General features: G+C 26.0%; 2 protein-coding genes across 2 annotated transcripts; one reads left to right on the top strand and one right to left on the bottom strand.

The window, feature by feature from the left end:
- Nucleotides 1-1,213: 1,213 nt before the first annotated feature.
- Nucleotides 1,214-2,272, bottom strand: LOC145838435 (aldo-keto reductase family 1 member C15-like). Its single transcript, XM_082946029.1, has 2 exons — nt 1,909-2,272; nt 1,214-1,521 (listed from the first exon to the last, which is right to left on the bottom strand). Exons 1-2 carry the CDS (start codon nt 2,270-2,272, stop codon nt 1,214-1,216), a joined length of 672 nt encoding a protein of 223 aa, XP_082802155.1.
- A 5,721-nt stretch (nt 2,273-7,993) lies between these two features.
- On the top strand, nt 7,994-9,062 carry LOC145838424 (1,5-anhydro-D-fructose reductase-like). Its single transcript, XM_082946017.1, has 2 exons — nt 7,994-8,357; nt 8,449-9,062. The coding sequence occupies exons 1-2, from the start codon at nt 7,994-7,996 to the stop codon at nt 9,060-9,062; spliced, it is 978 nt and encodes a 325-aa protein (XP_082802143.1).
- Nucleotides 9,063-20,677: the final 11,615 nt, after the last annotated feature.

Below are 20,677 nucleotides of genomic sequence, written 5' to 3'. Positions count from 1 at the left end.
TAATTCATCTGATTGTATTTGTTTAAAATAAAAATTACAAACAAAGTTTATTTCTCATAGGCCGACATGCTTTTTCTTGTATGTTTACAAAAATAAATACCAGAAAACTAGCAGTAGTCTTAACATTTATTGTAGCATATAAAAGAAAATGTAAAGTTGTTTAATTTTTCTTTAAGCTTGACATATTTTTGTAAACTTTTTGTAGAAAAATCTGTCATAACGTATACTACAGCGGTGCACAAATTAGTTGCGTATTTTTGAGTCTAAATTCTTATGAAGTTAATGAAGTTATAAAACTTTTCCTTGTGGAGTTTTTCATCAACATCGGTATATTGGATAACTTCCCTAACTTGTCACTAACTGGTATTCAAAATTTCGTTTAACTTTTCTAATACTAGATAAACATAGTTGAAAAAGGGAAATTAAGCAGAAAAAGTAAACAATAAAGGATAAAAATATTACATTCTTTTTCTTACTTCTTTTCTTTTTTAGGGTGGCACGCATGCGCCAGTGACCCTCCCCACGCTACGCCCCTGGCTTACAACATAAATAGAAAAAAGTAGATTGAAAAAGGTAAATGTTTTAAGTTCAAAAAAGGAATGAATAGAAATAAAGTTGATGCGTTGAATACTTTTGCTGATCTATAAAAATTGGTTTCACTAAACTAAAAACAAGTTTTCTTAAATGGTATAACATACAGTAATTGCTGTGAACTTTAAAATTTACTGATGTTAAATCTTTAAGCACCACTTTCTGCACAACTAAGCTTAAAAGAAGATAACATTATAAATGTAATAGACTTAACAGAACCTGTTCTTAACAGCTAATAAAAAGCCTGCTGAAGATACTATTTTTTATTTAAGTATTTCAATCAAAATAGATGCTAGCTCATAAACTGTTTTAAACAACTAATGGCCAGTTAAGAAAATAAAATATTTAAAGAATAGATGATTAAAATTCACAGGTGTAAAACTCTAAGAAAGCTTTACTGAAATGTTAATTCTTAACTAACAGCTATTAAATAAAATTAATAAAATGAGTTTACTAAAAGAAAAGCGCTCTTGCTCTATGACGTATTACTAAAATTAATTTGTTCCGAAAATTAGGCCAACTTCTTTTTATAACAAATTGTACTTTTTAACTTAAACAATTTTATCAGAGAGTAAAAATGTCCTTATTTATCATTCAAAAATGGAAAGCCATCTCGCACCCCCTAGAATGCTGCTTCGCACCCCCAAGGGGTGCGAGCACCCCTGGTTGGGAACCCCTGTCTTAAAGGATGATACTTATGAAATGAGTCGTATGCTGATGTCATATAACGATGATTGCGATTCATTGCGTACAAAGTTGCCATGTCATCTTTGTCGAGCTTAAAATCGAAAACATCCATATTTTCCGTTATTCGCGACGGCGTCACGCTTTTCGGTATCACTGCAATTTGCCTTTCCAAACAAAACCTGAGTGCTATTTGAGCACTCAACTTTGCGTACTTTTTTGAAACTTTTTGAAGCGTTTCATCTTCTAAAAGAATCGGAAAATTTTCAATTCCGAATAGCTTTTGTCTATCAGCAGTTCCAATGGTGCAAAATGAAGTAACAGCGATATAAAAAGGTGCACTTATATCTGATTAACTACCAGAACGTTTTCGCATTCTCGTTGCAATTTTTCAACTTGTAACAGCTAAAATTGGATACTCCAAGCATTTTTACTTTTCCGTCAACCTGATACTTCTGTAGATTGTTCCAAACTTCAGTGTAATGCACATCTTCGTAAATTAAAACTTTACCGCTTTTGTCGAATGTTTGGTAGTTTTCTAAACCTAGATATATTTTTTTTTTACATTTTTTTTCAAAGTAATTAAAATCTTATCAAAATCTATAAAAGTTATTGTGTAATAGCAAAACTTACCTGAATACAAGCTAGCTTGTGGAAAATGTATGAGAAACAGGTCAATATATTCTAAACCCAACTTTTTCAAGCTCAAGTCTAAGCACTCTTCTATGTGTTCTTTTCTCATAAAGCTCTTCCAGAGCTTAGTTGTCACAAACAGCTCTTCGCGTTTAACTGTTCCGTCTTCAATCTTAGCACGAATTGCTTTGCCAACAGCCTCTAAATTTCCATACCGCCATGCACAATCGATCAACCTGTAGTCTTGATCAATGGCAAACTTAATTGCTTCAATTAAGTCATTGTGGTTTAACTTCGAAGTACCTAAGCCAAGTATAGGCATTTGTTTACCGTTTATCAATTTTATAGAAGGTATAGATTTCATTTTGTAGAGTTAGTTTTTATGCTCGTATGACTCTAAAATTTTAATTTAAAAAAGGTTTAAATCAAATTCAGTAACAAAAACATTGAATAAAATCCTAATCACATAACTAATATTTGTATAAACACAGCTAAAAAGTATACCAAATATTATATTATTTAGCTTAGCCGGTTTACAGAAGATTATTAACTTTTTATACATAATATGTCTTGTACTTATTTAAGCTTGTGTTCATAGTTATACTACTTTCACTTTTAAATAAAAACTTTTGATATAAACTAAATATATACGTTTTAATACTATATATAACAAAACAGCAACAAATTATCAAACTATTTGTATTAACATGTTTTAAAATGTTAAATAAACTCAAAGAATTTTTTAATTATGTACTATTCTGATAAACTTATAATGTAAATAATGAACTAATTAAAAAAATTAAAATCGATTAATATTATTTAAAAAAACTTTTTGTATCTAAAATTATTGGGAAGAAATATAAACCTGAAGTTTAGTGGATTACATTAGATGTTATTCCAGTAATAGGAAAGTTATTTTTATGCACAAAAAAAAGAGTTTGATAAAAGGAGAATTAAAACAATTGCTGAAAAAAAGTATAAATATAAAAAGCATAGGGAAGTCATACTGTTAGTAGGTTTTTTAAAAGGCGCCAAACACTTTTTGTCTAAAATTCATTATTTGTAAAAAAAACATTTTTTTGGTTGTACTTAAGGTAAACGTTTTTATTTTATTTCTTGTTATTACAAACCTAATTGCTCAAAGAAAAGTTTAAAAAGCAAATGGTAGTAGTTTGATTGTCGAGAGGTCTTTCTTTACAACAACCTATTTATCATAGTTTCATGCACTTTTTTTCCATTTTCTTTATTTTATCGATTGAATGGTTATTAAAATTTTTGATTTAATCATAGCTTGTCTGAAACTGTTCCCTTTCGAAGTTTTTATTAGTTTTATTATTGTTGTGCTGGAAGCATTTTTTAAAGTTTTTGAAAATAAAAAATTACAAATAGTTTCATGTAAGTAAAACTCTTGTTCTGGATAATACGTTAAAAAGTATCCGTGGTGTGCGACTCGATAACCTAAAGGTTTTTTCGTGCACCAGGTCCTACAACAAAACATTTTGAGCGTATTTTTGTCGTTTTATAAACTATATATATATATATATATATATATATAGGTTTTGTGCTTTATTTTGAACTTGTTTTGAAGTTGATAAGTGCCTAGGCACGAAATTCGAGTTCTTCAAGTTTTACATTTTGAAATAAACGTTTTTATTAATAAAGACCTTAAGGTGGGGTCCGTGTGAAAGATTTAATTTATTAAGTTAATCAACTTACTTCTATATATATAAAAAAAAGTTTATCTCAAGATGTAAAACTTGGGAGGTGGGCTCAGTGTGAATATTTTATATTATTTAATAATTTATAATTAATATAATTAATAATTTATATTAATTTAATATAATAGGAGATATAATTTATCAAGTTAAATAACTTAATTCTATATATATATATATATATATATATAAAGGTTTATTTAAAGATGCAAAACTCAAAGGACTCGAGTTTCGTGCCTATGCACTCACCAGCTTCAAAACAAGTTTAAAATAAAGCACAGAACAAAGTCACAAATGAAAGTTAAAAATTTTTTCATAAATAGATTATGATGTAATTTTTAAACCATCAAAAATCATGCAAAACGGCTTGTGCAAAAATTAAGGTGGGCTCAGTGTGAAAAAAATTAATTTATTAAGTTAAATAACTTAATTCTATATATATATATATACACATAAATATATATATATATATCGAACAGAATTAAAAACATTGATTTACTTGTTAACGAGAACACAAACTTATGAAGCTCTTTTGTGTTACATTTTACAGGCAATAAGTTAAATATTAACTAAATTTATAAGTAGCTGCGTAAGAAAAACCACAAAAACTACTTTAAAAATAGATGTTTTTCTTTTTAAAACTTTTTAAATGACTATTGATGTAGAAAAAAAAAACTTTTGTAACAATTTAAAGTAGTTGAATAATAATTTTATACAATAATATTCCAATTTTTTGAATTAAAATATTATGACTTAAGTATTGCCTTTGACAACTTTCAAAAGGCTGTAGAGAGTTTAAAACTTATGAACTAAATATTTTTTACTAGCTCTCTAAGATATAATTTATTAATCATAATAAGATTATAAAGTTTTTAACAAAAAACCTAAATTGACTAAAGTTTTGTATTTTTTACACTAAAACATACAGCTTTCATACCCTCCAAAAAACTATGATAAAATTATGATGCAAACGACAATATTTTTGTTAAACGTATTTAAGTAGGTTGTTAAACTTCCATGAAAAGTTATAATAATATAAATTTATAAAAAAACTTAAGCACGACTTTTACAACCAAACTTGTGGTTATAATATATACATAAGTAATCTAGTAGCAATACTATAAAAAAAAATATATCAATTACAATGATCACAACCTGTGGTACTAATAGTTTATGTCAATAATCGAGAACACTATTTTTATACAAAAATTTTAGCTTTCTCGCAATAGAAAAACATTAATAAAAGATAAAATTTTTATCTGTGTTTGAAGAAAACTATTTTTTACATTTTCGCATATGTTTAAAATAAAAACAGTTTTATTTGGTTATTAAAAACTTAACTAAAATGTTTAACATACTATAAGCATAATTACAATCAATAATAAGCATGTAAAAAATAACTAAGTACAAAACTAAAAAGTACTAAATAAGTAAGTACAAAAAAGAATGATAACTAAACGATCTGATTTAGGGTTAAAGTTTTATTACAAAGTTTTATAATTCACTGCAATAAAAATTAACACTATTTTCACTATAAGTAATTTACTTTTAAGGTTAAAAAAACAAAGTTGCAAACTTTTTTACAACTTAAAAATAGGAACACATAAAGGATAGTCCATTTAAAAATATATGTGTTTTAGTTTGCTCTATCTTGTTAAGTAAAATAAGTTAGAACTATAATATAGCTTATTTACATAGTATAACTGTTTTTTGCTTTAAAAATTATGTACAATTTTGTTTATATATTTATGGTTTTTTAACACCTACACACGACTAAGTTACAGTGCTACCCACCTATCAATGTGTAATAAGCTGCAATAAAAACAATTAATGCATTAGTTAACATAACATATCCAAAAATCAAACAAACAATTGTTTTCACATACTTGTTGGTTTATAAGCTTTCAAAGGAATGTAAAAGCTACACTATACTTTTAACAAAAATTACTTTTTCGTTTATGATAATTTTTTTCAATGTATGAAGCTTTTTGAATTTAGTTTTAGTATAAAACAGAACAAAACCTTAGTCATTTTTAGTAATTTATTTAAAATAATTTATGGATAACAAAAAATACCTTTAGGAATTATGTAACACTCATTAGATTTAGCATACTGACAAACTTAATTTGTCTACAGTTTTTTAAAGATTTAAATATTTGATTTTACACTTGTTTTAATATAAAACAGTTTTATAGAAAAACTTAAATTACAGAAGTTCTAGAGATAATAATCTTGGAATTTTATAAAGAAACGAGGTGCAGTTTGTATTTTTTTTAGAAAAGCTTTAATAAGTTTATTTTAAATTCGATTGAATATTAAATGTTTAATGAAAAGGTAATAATTTTTACAAAAAATAAATAATTAGCTTGAATTTTTAACTTATTTTTCAGAGTTTAGAAGAAATACGTTTTATTTCAACTCTATATAGACTGTTCAAAGCTAACAAAAGCTGTACTTTAATACTTTCTAGAAGATAATAACATTTTTTAATTTTAAACTTATTCAAAAAAAAGCTTGTTTTTGCTATCAGTAATTTATAGTATTTTATTAATAAAAGTATTTATATAATAAAACTTCTGCTTTAATATTTTTATTACGTATTTACCTATATATAAGTTAATATTTAACTTCTTACTTATTAAATGTAACACAAAAGTATTTTAAAACTTAAAATTAGTCACAGTAACATGTTTGATAATATGTAAAAGTGTTTTAATTGATATATAGTAAAGCAATTTATGAAAAAGCTCCATCTTATTTAAAACAAGTTGTTTAAAAAAATGAAATAGTTAGTTCAATATTATTTAAAAACATTTTTTTTGGTTTTTACAACTTTTTTTTTCCTTTCAGCTGTAACATTGTTTAACTTTTTATCGTTTGCTTTGTATATAAATTTATTTGTTAATTTTTTTAAATATTTACAGTTTTTATAGATTCAAACTTAAGTTGAACTTTTTTCTTAAAATTTACAATAGGAGCTGTAAGCTTTTAGTTTCTGATTTCGATAAGTAAATAATTTTTAGTAAATCTTTTCACAAAATTTAAAAACATTGATAACCAGCATAACTTAAATAGAGTTGGTTAAAAAATATCTGAAATAAAAAAAACTTTATATAAATTCTAAAAGCATTAAAAATCGAAACCGGTCTCAGTCTACCGAAGACTTGTGGTCTGATGATCGAATTGTTACGATCAACCCTTTGTCAAATTTGAGCTTGTCTCACGGCATACGAAATTTCAAGCTTCTGCTCTGCATATTTTCGCCGATGTTTTTGTTTTTTAGTCTTTAAAATTTATAAGAATCATTTAAAAATATAGTTGTTAGAATACAAAAAATTTTCATAGTCTTTTTTTCTAATAGAAATTATAACTTGCTCCGAGATTTAGGCCCTTTTGTTTAGTATACTTGTTTACAAAGCTAGAAAATGGTTAGTTTTTGTTTAATAATGTTCACATACTTTTTAGTTTTTACTAATTTTTTTTGTTGGGTTGACATAAGTTTATTTTTATTGTTATTTATCTGAATAGAAACATAACCTGAGATAATAAAGACTTGATAAAGACAATCTAAAAACTTTGAGTAATTCAAATGAATAACTTTTTCTTAAGACGTGTTCTAAATATCCAGAGTTTTGTACGTTTTTAATCCAAAAAGTGTAATTTAAAATGCTAAAAGCGACTACAAAAACCTCTTATGTTTATTGTTTAAATCATAATCTACTCAGTAAATGTTTTATTGTTCTTTTATTTAATTCTTTATGTGTTTTATATAAACAATTTTTTGTGTGTTGGGGATTAACTTCTTAAAAAATCGTTCTATATCTTTTACCAGTATCTTCTGAAAACTTTTCATGCAGAAGTTAAATTTTAAAAAGTGTAAACTTTTTTGATTACTATTTAATGCTATTCTATCCTATATCAAAGTGTTACATAAATATAACTAAAAACTTCTGATTTTATTTCAAAAGTAAACTGCTTGAACAAATAGTTGTTACTTTTTACATGTTATTAAAACTCAAATCTTGGTTTACATTAAATGTATTCATTTCACAGTATGTGATAAAAATCAGAACTTAACTAAAATTATACAAATTTTGAATATAAATTCATTAATCTATTTGAAATAAGTTTAACAGAATGTTAATATTTTTTATATTACTTTAGTTTAAATAAAATAACAACAAAAAGGTTTTGTCACACCAATTCGAACATCTCAAGTTGTACATAAGTCCTGTAAGCTTTGTTAGACTTACGCCGATGTTTAATATATTTAAAAAGACAATAGAAAAACTTTTTTTTTAATGGGCTTACTTAGATTAATCTGTTAAAAGTTAATCTTTTAGAATTATATTAACACAATAACTATTTAAATGGCATCTGTACCTTCTATAAAATTGAGAAACGGTAAAGAAATGCCCATACTTGGCTTAGGTACTTCGAAATCAAACCACAATGACTTAATTGAAGCAATTAAGTTTGCCATTGATCAAGGCTACAGGTTGATCGATTGTGCATGGCGTTATGGAAATTTAGAGGCTGTTGGCAAAGCAATTCGTGCTAAGATTGAAGACGGAACAGTTAAACGCGAAGAGCTATTTGTGACAACTAAGCTCTGGAAGAGCTTTATGAGAAAAGAACACATAGAAGAGTGCTTAGACTTGAGCTTGAAAAAGTTGGGTTTAGAATATATTGACCTGTTTCTCATACATTTTCCACAAGCTAGCTTGTATTCAGGTAAGTTTTGCTATTACACAATAACTTTTATAGATTTTGATAAGATTTTAATTACTTTGAAAAAAAAATGTAAAAAAAAAATTATATCTAGGTTTAGAAAACTACCAAACATTCGACAAAAGCGGTAAAGTTTTAATTTACGAAGATGTGCATTACACTGAAGTTTGGAACAATCTACAGAAGTATCAGGTTGACGGAAGAGTAAAAATGCTTGGAGTATCCAATTTTAATTGTTATCAGTTAAAAAAGTTGCTGCGAGAATGCGAAAACGTTCCGGTGGTGAATCAAATAGAAGTGCACCCTTATTTAAGCAATGTCGAACTAGTTGATCTTTGTAAGTCGCATAATATCACCGTAACTTCATTTTGTACCATTGGAACTGCTGACAGACAAAAGCTATTCGGAATTAAAAATTTTCCGATTCTTTTAGAAAATGAAACACTTCAAAAAGTTGCAAAAAAGTACGGAAAGTCGAGTGCTCAAATAGCACTCAGGTTTTGTTTGGAAAGGCAAATTGCAGTGATACCGAAAAGCGTGACGCCGTCGCGAATAACGGAAAATATGGATGTTTTCGATTTTAAGCTCGACAAAGATGACATGGCAACTTTGTACGCAATGAATCGCAATCATCGTTATATGACATCAGCATACGACTCATTTCATAAGTATCATCCTTTCAGAGAAAACTATTCCGAAGATGCTTAACGTAGTTATACTTATATTAACTTTAGTAATTTCAATTTTTTACATTTAGTTAAAAAATACTGCACGATAATCTTCTTGAACTTAACAAAAACATTTGATGAAATAGTTATCAACTTATTATTTATACAAATAATATAGTTTTCTATAAAATAATATAATTAAAGTCTATATTTATGCTTTCCTTTTGTTGTTAGAAAACGTTTGACTGTTTAACTGAAACTGTTTTTTTTTCGTTAGAACATTGATTGTTTGTTTGATCATTAAACTGATAACTGTACTCTACAACATCTTGATGTTAAAAATTTGCAAATAAAAATATATATAAACTGTTTTTATATCGGATTAAACTTTAAAAAGTTATATTTACATTTTGTTCTTTACTTTTTATAGAATACAGATAAACAATGAAATTCACCGTACGTCCAACAACAACAACAACATCCGAGACAATCCTTGACCAGTTTTGTCCTTATTAGAACTTAGCAGGCAGGTATAGTCGAGAAAAACCGTTGTTGCGTTCTAACCAAGCGGACAAAGGTATATAAGCATTGAAGCGACCGCTTGTGGGCATAAAGAGCTTGTGGGCAATAATTAAACAAAAATATAATGTAGTTTTGTATCTAAAATTTGTATTGCTAAATAAAACTAGAAATACTTTTTTTATAATTCAGTGTTAAAGTTGTAATAGAAGCTTTAAAATAAATAAAATAATTAATACCCTTACATTACACTAAAATAACTAAGTTTGGAAATTTTGTTTTGTTAATATAAACCAGGGGTCGACATCACGTGGCCCGCAGGCCAACTGCGGCCCTTGAAGAGTAAATCTGCGGCCCGCGAGCATGTTTTTGTTTTTAATGGGATGTGGCCAGCGAGCATGTTGATATGGCAAACTAAAATAATAGTTTAATTGATTTTTGGTCAAAGTTCTCTTTTTTGACTTGTTCCATTGTACGTCCCTGATAAAAAGTACTCTACTAGTTTTACCGCTTAAACTTAAAATATTAAAATGACAAACTATCTATCTATTAGTATTTCTTCACACTAGAAACATCAGGATTTTTTATTAATTGTATATTATGTTATTATATTTTTTACTAGTTTTATCATAGATAGGGTTGTCAAGTACTTCCGTTATTTTTGAAAATCAACCTAGCTTAAAACTTTTTTATTGCGATTTTAAAGCTAGTTTAGATAAGTTCCTTATTTTAAAAAAGTTTATTTTGTTTTAATATCTTCTATCCAACTAGTTAAGTGTTTATGTAATCTAAATAATATTAGCAATAATGGTATTGGTGGTGGATTAGCATTATTCATTTTAATTAACCTATGATTTTTTTTCTATTTTAAAGCATTCAGCTTAGATTACTTAGAATAACCTTCTTGTCTCAAAATGTGGCCGTATTTAAAAAATGAACAGTTTACTGAAAAGTTTAAACGTAAATTTTTGAAGTTAGTCTTTTTTAAATACGATACAAGTATATATTTTAAAGTTAATTTATCAAATTTAGTTTGTTTATTTGAAATATTGAAGTTTTATCAGATATTGATAGGTTTTAAACATTAAGTAGACAAGGATTATATTCAAGTTATAAAAAAGATTTAATAAAAGGAGATTGAAAAGGCCAATTGAAAAAAAATACCTAAATTTACGTTTAAAACTCGTTTGTTTCGGGGCCAGTTGATAGTCAAGTAGTTAAATTACTAAGCATTAAAATATTAGTTTATTAGACAGATAGTGATTTCATTAAGACAAAAATCGCAATTTTACCTTTTAATAATAAGCCCTATATGTATATTTAAAACTCAGGCTGACTCTCGTATCAGACTGATTAAAACTAAACAGTTTTAAATGTGTGACTAAAACTAAAATTGCGGCCCGCGAAGATGTTTCAAGCTCGAAGTTTGGCCCGCGAGTACCTCCAGCCTGCCGTTCCCTAAACTAATATGTATACTTAAAAATGCTTTTATTCAATTGTATGGGTTACATTTTATTAAAATTGTATAACTTTTAATATTTTTAGCTAAAAAATGTTACGTTTTTTAAATTTACCATAGCTGTAAATATGACGTAAGTAGTTTAGTAATTATGTAATTTGTAAAAAAATGTTTTTAAACCGAATAAAATATTATTACATGGTGGTAGTGAATTCACTAATCACTATGTTTGACAATTTTATGAGCTTTTTTAAAGCAGGACACGATACTAGTTTAAAGGATAGTAATCATCCATCGTACAATTATCAGTTCGATAGTGATCATGAATATACTAAGTATTTTTCCAACACCGAAGTTTCCTTGAACGTAAATGATCATGCTGGTTTAGATAGTAAACTGGGTCAAGTGTATACAGTTTTAAACAATTTTGTAGAGAGCAGAGCATTTTTATTCTACATCTACACAGTTATAGTGCTATTTTCTGGACTCACGGTCATGAGGTAATGTTTCACTTTTTCATCGTATATTTTATTAAACTAAAAAAAATAAAAATTGGTAAATAAATGACTATAGTACATCAAATGTTTTTAAAAATGGTTCGTAAAAGCATTGTAGATTTATTTCGGTTAAAAAAATTGTATAAAAAGACAATAAAGTAATAACTAATCAATAGTTTTAAAAATTGCTAACCAATATACACATAACAACTGGATGTATTTCTGAATTAAAACAAAAATTTTTACAAACTTTTATATGTTTTTTAAATCCTATATGAGTTCCTATAACTAACTACTATAAATAAGTTTATCGAACCACAAAAAAAGAAATAGCGTTCAAAAGTTTTGGTCCAAGGACCTGGTGTACGAAAAAAAAATCAGTTATTGAGTAATACACTAGAATATATATACTGAACGAAAAATAAACGCTTAAAATTTTTGGTCCTAAGACCTGGTGCACGAAAAAACCAATCGGTTATCGGGTCGTACACCACTTGGATATTTTTTAACGTCTTGTCCAGTAATACACTTTAATGTCTTGTCCAGGATAGTATAAATTAATGTATAAATTCGTAATTTAAGCATTGTGAATACAGGAAGTATTTGTATTAAAAGCTATAAAAATAAGTTTAACTAATACATACTGCTTTTTCAAAGTACACTAGATTATTTTGTTATTTTTTAATACTTTTTGTTTAGGTCTTAAAACTTATAAGTTGGTGTTTTATAAAATTTTCTAGTACTTGATTTTTTCAACTTTTGAAATTTCCTTGGCGCTCAGTAATAACAAAGTTCTACAGAGTTATATTTCTATATATACTTTTACATATACTACTAAAACAAATCAGCATTGCAGCTAAACGAGTCATTTTTTTGTTAGTATGTTTAAGTTTCTTACAAATAGCTAATTACACGATTGATAAGATATACATATATGGCATATACATACAGTAAATATATATAGTTTATCGAACACGAAAAAAAATCATCACTCAAAGGACCTACTATGTAAAGTATATATTTTATAAGCTTACTTTATTTGTTTGTATACATATCTTTAAGTTCTATAGAAAATGCTACAATAAAAGTGTTTAAAGTAGTTTAAATAAATGTTTCCCACTGACAATTGTACACAAATTGTAAGATCAATTGTACACAAACTAAGACTAAAATTATATTTTACAAGTTTATAGAAAACTAAAGTTAGATTCAACTTATGCGAGAGTTTATTTTCAATAATTATATTTGAACAGCATGATAAAATTAATTTTAACAGCATAATTGTTGATACATTTATATAAAATCTCTACTTTTTTGATTACAACTGTACTCAGGCTAATAAAAGCAATAACAAAACTACTTATCAATGGATTTTTTGGAATGATTAGTTCTATGGTTGGTTCAAGTAAAGTAAAAGAAATGAGAGAAATAGTAAGTAAAATTTACTTATATTTTTTGATATATATGTAATTAGATAAAAAATTTACAGTGTTATTTAAACAGAAACTATAAAAAAAATCAGCATAAACACTACTTAAACTTTTTTATAAACTATAAATTCATTTTCTTTCAGTTCGCAGGTGTAGTGGAATAAATCGTTAAAAAACTATGTATTTTAATTTTTAGTTTTGTTTTTCAGTTATTTTTTTTTTCAGTTAGAAACTTAATTTATAATAAATTTATGTCCCACTATCTATAATTTCAGATTACAACTTATTTTAAAGGTTTTTAGTTCATAATAGCTTACAAAACTCGTTAGTATATTCGAAAATTCGTTAGTATTACAAAAAATTAAAAAATGTGTTGTTTAGTTTTTAAAAATACTCAGAAAATCATTTAAAAATAAAATAACTTACATTTTTTAATTTTTAAGATGCGTGAGCTTGAGCGGAAGCTTCTAAGATCAGATGTTGAAAAAGATCAGTTGAGACGAGAAGCAGAAGACTTGAGGAAACAGGTCTCCATACTTAAGCAAGATAATGACTTTCTCAGTGTAAGAATTAGCTTTATAGAACATTAAACACTTTCAAATTTACAATTAAATAAAAAAAGTAATGAGCAGGTACATTTTCCTCTACAAAAATTTTCTTTTTTATTACTTTTTTTTAATGAGTATTTTTATCTAAGTTCATGGGTAGAAAAGGTTTAGAACTAAACATTTTTTATTTTCACTTTTAGAAAAACTTGCTGAAGACAACTGCAAATTGCAACCAGTGGTTGGCAGATATGCAGGGGGGATGGCAGGACCAGTGCAAGTTAATTGCCAGCCTACAACAGAAAGTTAAAGTAAGAATGTTTTTATGTTGTTTTATAAAAAGTATTTATAGTTTGTTTTATCCAGTAAAATTTTAACCTTTAAGCAACTAAGTGTGAATGTTAATAAAAACTTAGACTTGTGAATTCAAATTTTTATTAAGCTATTATAAATAAAATATCATGACGAAACTTGTTACAAACTTTAAGTTTTTCAGTAATCTAGGTCTACACTTTATAAAATTTTTACTAAATCATAAGAATAAAGTTGTTTTTACGATTATAATAAAAATAAATCAAGTTTTAAACACAGAAAACTAAATTTTTATCAATTTTTTTTAGGAATACGAACAGTTTATTAAAGATTCACCTCCAGAAGCTGCAAAAGAATCATCTTCTAAAACGACTAAAAAGAGGCAACGATCTTCCAAATAACTTTTTTTGTTAAAATGCAACATGTCTAATTGTTTTGTTTTTAGTTAAGCATATTTTTGTCAGTTACATGATGAATTGTTATCCTTTTTTATTCTACTAAGGGTTGGTTAACTTTCAATACACTGTGGCGTGTAAGAAAATTTACAAAATAAAAAGCTTTACAACATATATTTTGTGAAAGAAGCCTTTTATGCAAACTGTTTAATTTGGTTAAAATTTTGTTAGGGTCTAAAACTTTTTTTTACTTTTACGATTTTGGCAATCTTACTTTGAATGTGTCGTATAAAAGATTGTATATATATATTTATATGTGGAACAGATAATGTTTCTACGGGTGACACTTTTGTACGAGTAGTATTGTAGGATTAGGATTGGTTGGTGTGTAAGGGAGTTAGGGTTTAGGGCCAAGGGATTATAGCGTAGGGAAGTTAAGATTAAGTTTAGGGATTTTAATTAGGGTTTAATTTAATCAGTGCAAAAATCAGTTTTATGAACATCTGAAACCCTTCAAAAACCAAACACTAACAAAATTGCTTAGATCATGAAAGATACAAATATTATGTTCAGTCATATTTATTTTTTCCAATTATTACATCTCCATACACAGCATAGTTAATAGTTCATAAACCTTAAAACGCATTGTTATACTGAAACTGTTTCTTATAACCCTAATAGTAGATAAAAATGGCTAACAATTTTTTTTTTAAGTAACTGATTATGAATTTTAAGAATAAGCCTTGAAATATAGTTTGTTTTCTAGTGTTAAAATGTTATTGGTGTTGCATTCTAAAAATATATTTTTGTAATAAATAAAATAAGCTAAAATTGTGTTTAATTATATTGTTAACAATGGTAGGAAATTTTCGAACTTTTAGAACAAAAACTGTTATTTGTGTTTCTCTTTCATTTTTTAACTTAAGTACTATTTACAAATCGTACATTTAACATTAAGTAACTATAACAACTTAAATATTATTTAGTTGAAACAGAAAAAGTATAATTTTAAAACATATTTAATGTAGAACAGCGTATAAAATTTACGGTAGAAAACTAAGATAAGTTTTAGTAATAAATAATTTATTTTAATAAAAGCTGTTAAAAAGCTACTTATAAACTTGTTTTTATAATTATAAAAAAACAACTTTATAATGCAAAATGTATTTAGTTAAAAAGTCTAGTAAATAAGTAATTAAAATAACTTGGCCTGTTTTATTTTTTGTACTGAACTTAGTCAAAAACTACCACAGAAGTTAAGTTCGTAGATGTTTTAAATTTATGTTCTCTTCATAAAACTTTAATGATTTTAACTAAAGTTTAACATTTAAATGTAGAAAAAAAGATTAACAAAACTATCAGTGAAATAATGTCAAATATTTTTGGTGCAAGATAAATACTCAGTAATAATTTACAATATCATTATTTACATAAATAATTTGAAAATAGTTTTAAATCACATAAACCTGTATTTTTTATAATGGTTTTATAACGTTTTTAAAACAATTTGGATTAATATCAATAATTCTTTTTGTGAATTTTTAATACAAGACATTTTCAGATATACTGACATGTTTTACTTATCTCTTACGTTAAGTTTTGATAAAAATTAAAAAAACCGTTAAAACATAAAAAGAAAAATTTATCAGGGTTAGTAGGCAAAATTTTGTAACTTTAAAATGACATTTTCCCTACCTTTGTTAGACAGCACCCAATTTAGCTTATAACCAAAATAAACGACATAATCTTTTGAATTGGTTCTAACTGCGTAGCCTAATAATAGTAGAACTGTTTAGTACATTATTTATATTTCAAATTATTAATTAAATAATTTCTCTTTGGAAAAATTGAAAAATAATTTAAGTTTTTGGAACTCAAAACTGATATCTTCACTTTATGATACTCCCTTTCACTAAACCTCTTTTCAAATAATCGTTGGCTTCGTTAATTTAAAAGTACATTATTGACAAAGAAGAAAAACAGCTATTAAAAAACTTCTTAAACTTTTCTATCAGAACTATATATAATAAACAATGAACTTTACCGCAAGATCAACAACAACAGCATCCGAGACAATCCTACGACCGGTTTCGTCCTTATTAGGACTCATCAGGCAGGAATAGTCGCGAGAAACCGCTATTGTGATCTTAAACAAGCGGGGTTAAGTACTAAGCACTGAAGCGACCGTTTGTGGGCAAAGTTGAAAAAATGACACAGCTATATCATTCACAGCTCAACGTCTCAGTACTTAGTACTTAAGCCCGCTTGTTTAAGATCACAATAGCGGTTTCTCGCGACTATTCCCGCCTGATGAGTCTTAATAAGGACGAAACCGGTCGTAGGATTGTCTCGGATGCTGTTGTTGTTGATCTTGCGGTAAAGTTCATTGTTTATTATCGATGGCATAAAACATCTCAACATTGTTGATGATGGCCGAAATAAATATTAGCTATCAGAACTATAAAGAATTTATACTCGATATACGGCCTATAAAAATCGAATGTTTATCAAGGAAGAAATTAACAGTTTAGTAGTTTATTCAAAAAAAAATCGCATTTTATAGAAACCTAGAATTTTTTAATAACTTAAAATGACATTTAGAAATTTTCAAACATTTGAACAAACTATTTACCTTTTTTTTTTAATAATTTAGCCTGATGCGTATGAACTCTGAATTATCTATGATTTTTCATTACAAAAATATAATTGTGTTTTTATTTTGAACCTTATTAATACTTGTTTTTGTTACAGTGTTAGCATTTTTTATACTTGTTCGAATAATATTATTAGCTATCAAATATTTTTTTGCTTCGGTGCATAAAAATTAAAACATAAGCTAGTTAGGTATAATAAATAGAAGTAAGTTTTATTATCAACAAAATAATCAATTACTATGACAAAATATCAGAAAATAAGTGGTTTTTATTTTTGAATGAAGACTAGTGTTTTTAAACACAGAATACAAAGCGTTGGAGACGTCATAGAATTAAAAAACTTTTGTCTATTTAGTATAAATATTAAAAAATAATTTGTCAAAGATTAGATTTGTATATCGTTAAACTTTGCGTTAATTTACAAGCCTTTTAAGTTGATTACAAAACTTTAAAGTTTTGATAAACACATTTAGTAAACTTAACTATAATTGGAAAATAATTAGAACTATTCAATATTTTATCATAAAACTATTTTTAGAAGATAAAAATTGCAACAACTTAACAAAGCTATTTTTATCCTAATAACTACACATAACTTAATAATCGAAGTAATTTAATTTTCAATTCTTAAGGTTATTAGTCTAATACTTAACTGAGACAGAATATTTGAAGAAACACGCATTAAACCAGAATGGGTGCACAACTATTCAAATTCGGACAATTCAACTTCTAAAAAAAAAATTTTAATGGCCACAAATAAAAAAGTAATGTATATTTGTCAAAAATAAAAAATACATATGTAAATCATATTAATGTCTACAGGCAATTTTTTTTTCTTTTTGCAAAAAGTTCAACATTTTTTGAGATATGGTTTTTAATAAAGTAAAAAACATAGTAATTTTTTTCACTTTAAAATATTTTGAAAAATATTTGAGATTTTGCAAAAAAGATAAAAGTGGCTTGTAAATATTAATAAGATCTACATACCACAGATGTTTTTGTGTTAAAACTTTATTCCGACTAACGGCGTTTCACTGCTCTCAAATAAATTTAAGAACAGATCTACGGAGTCTCAAAAAGCTCTAAGAATATAATCTTTTGAATATTTTTTTTAAGAATTTGAATTGTCTGAAATTGAGTTGTCCTAATTTGATTTGTTATTTAACCTATTATCCTACTTAGTTTTGATGCCCATATATATAAAACTAGTATAAAAAATTTTACTACATACTATATTTTTGAAAATAGTTTAGCGAACTTTTTTAATGCAAATTAGTAAGATTAAAATAAGCATATAATTTGTTGAATAAAATTTAAAAAGTTGAGTAAATCAAATAACTTAAAAGTTATCTGAATAGACAACTGTAATTAAGACTTTGAGCTCTTTGGTTAAATTTATGCTGCAAAGAAAATTTAACTTTGTTTTTTTATTAACTTAGTTCTGCAATAGCATGAACGTAACGAAAGCTGTTAACTTTTTGAATATTTTTGTTTGTAAATAAATTTTTTTTTAACTTATGAAAGTGAGCAAAATAAGAAATGTGGAACCTTAGTGAAGACAGTACTTTAGGTATATTTAACTACTACTATTCTAACTTTTTTTTCTATTTAAAATGTACATTAAAAACTTCATAAATATTAAAATAAAAGACAAATTAAAAAATAGTTAATTACTTAAAACACTTTCTAAGCACTAATTCTAGTTGCGAAAAAATCAAGATAATAAATTCTGCAAAATGAACAGAAAAACTTTATTGACTAAACGGCAATAACCATGATCAAAATACGAGTTTTCTAAGAAACTTTGGTTTTAACTTAACATTAATGAATTTAAAATAAAAAAATTGTACAAGAAAAAAAAAAAAAAGTATCTGCCCATTTAAATTTCTTATGTAAAAATAATGCAACTCGTTTAAATATATGTAACATGGCTCATTATAGTCTATCTTATAAATCTTGATTAATTTAAGAACGAAAACATACGCTTCGTATAGATCAGGGTTTCCCAAACTCATTTTCATAATCGACTTTTTTGTAGAGATTCAATATATAGTTTCAAGACTAAAGATATTATCATCAAAAATGAATGATATCTCATCCTTTTGGGGAAATCATGGTCTAGTTAACTTATAGTTTTGCTTATAAAAATAACAACTTTGAATTTTTAGCTGTAAAGTTTTGCCAATGTAGAAAATATCACAAAAAAAACCTATACAAAGTTTTAGAGCAGTGGTTCCAAACCTTTTTAATGCCCCGCAGCCCTAAATTTTTTTTTTTGCTCTCGCACCCCTTGCAGTACATGTAATGATTTATTTAAGAAGAATTTTATAGAGAACGATAAAGATTTGTTTATCAACTTTTTTATAGTGGTCTATATTAACAAGAGTTAAATATATTGAAATTAAAAATTACAACAAACTGCATTAGTTTTTTTTCTAGGGTAAAAAACAGCAGAACTCAGACTTCTTCTGCAACGATAAACGTTTTCTGAAGCTCAAGCAAGTTAGTTTTAAGCTCATCACTCGTTATTCTACCTGCTCTATCTTTAAATAAGTTAAAAAACAATTAACTTTTAATCAAAGGAAATAAATACAAATCTATTTTTAACAAAAAGCCTTTATTTTTAACTAACGAAAACAAAAAACTAATCCTATTTATTCAATAAAACACCTATTGACACGTCGTTTGGCAAATACTCACAACGTATTTAACGGAAATTTAAGTTTTTATTTATGCTAGATTTTCTTGAAAAAATTTAGAACTTAACAAAAGACCCACTTTAAATTTAATGACCATTTTTTTCTATTTATTATTTAATTATAAATAAATGTTATTCTTTATTATTTAACTAGTATTGAATTTGAAAGCTTAGGTAAAAGTTTTTCAATTATACTATGGCATAATTATCAATTTTTTTTTCTAATGATTTGAATTTCTCGTTAGCTTTAAAAATGGATAGTTATGTTTAGTGAACGAAGTTTTGTCTTACAGTCACCCAAGGTAAAGAAAAATCTTCTTATTTATAAAACAAGTTTTAAAAGCCATCTTGCACCACCAAAGGGTGCGAGCACCCCTGGTTGGGAAACCCTGTTTTAGAGGATTTTAAGATGCGTCAAGCAAGGCGAAAACAATTTTTATGAATACAACCCTAATGTAAATAATATTAGATCTTATGAGTTCAACCTTCAAATTAATATTATATTTTAAATTAATTAAAAAAATTTCTACATGCAGCAACTATAAAAAACACATTCTACGCGTTTTAAGACAATTTAAAGAAAATTTCATGAAGGCTTTTTTTGATTTTCTATTATTTTTTATTTTCTTTAATTCGTTGAGTTTAAGTTTTTTAGAAAAATCGCATTCGCCTTGCTCTAAGCTTCTTTAAATCATCTAAAATTTTGCATAGGGTGTTTTTGTGATAATTAGCCACATGCAAAAACTTTTTCAGCTGAAATTTAAAAATATTATATTTTTATAAGAATTCTAAAGTATATCAAAAAAAATGCTAATATTTCCATATGAAAATAAACATAAAGTGCTAATTACAACATAGTTATTAAAAAAAAATTTTAAATAGAATCTAATAAAGAATAAAAATAACAGTACTGAACTGTATGCTTTCAAAGCCTAATTTTAAGTAAAATTTAACTTTTCAGATTAAAACAATAGATAACATAGTATGCTATTTTAACTATTATATTTAAAAGTTAATAAGTAATTTAAGCTGCTTTTTTATTAACAATTGATTTAGACATAATACAAATAAAATAACTTTCCAGTTTTTTACAAGTATATACACATGTTCTAAACAGTTATCATAATTTATTTCAAAAATCAATGG

Source organism: Thalia democratica, chromosome 1, assembly GCF_965202585.1.
Source record: "Thalia democratica chromosome 1, ktThaDemo2.hap1.1, whole genome shotgun sequence".
Lineage (NCBI taxonomy): Eukaryota > Metazoa > Chordata > Thaliacea > Salpida > Salpidae > Thalia > Thalia democratica.
Note: the sequence above shows the minus strand (reverse complement) of the source record. Positions and strands in the feature narration are given on the sequence as shown.

What these genes read in the sequence shown, in the direction of transcription:
- LOC145838435 (XM_082946029.1), bottom strand. Translation starts at nt 2,272, where the DNA reads ATGAAATCTATACCTTCTATAAAATTGATAAACGGTAAACAAATGCCT. An exon ending in ACAAGCTAGCTTGTATTCAG is followed by an intron (nt 1,522 to 1,908) that starts GTAAGTTTTGCT and finishes CGATTCTTTTAG; the next exon opens with AAGATGAAACGCTTCAAAAA.
- LOC145838424 (XM_082946017.1), top strand. Translation starts at nt 7,994, where the DNA reads ATGGCATCTGTACCTTCTATAAAATTGAGAAACGGTAAAGAAATGCCC. An exon ending in ACAAGCTAGCTTGTATTCAG is followed by an intron (nt 8,358 to 8,448) that starts GTAAGTTTTGCT and finishes AATTATATCTAG; the next exon opens with GTTTAGAAAACTACCAAACA.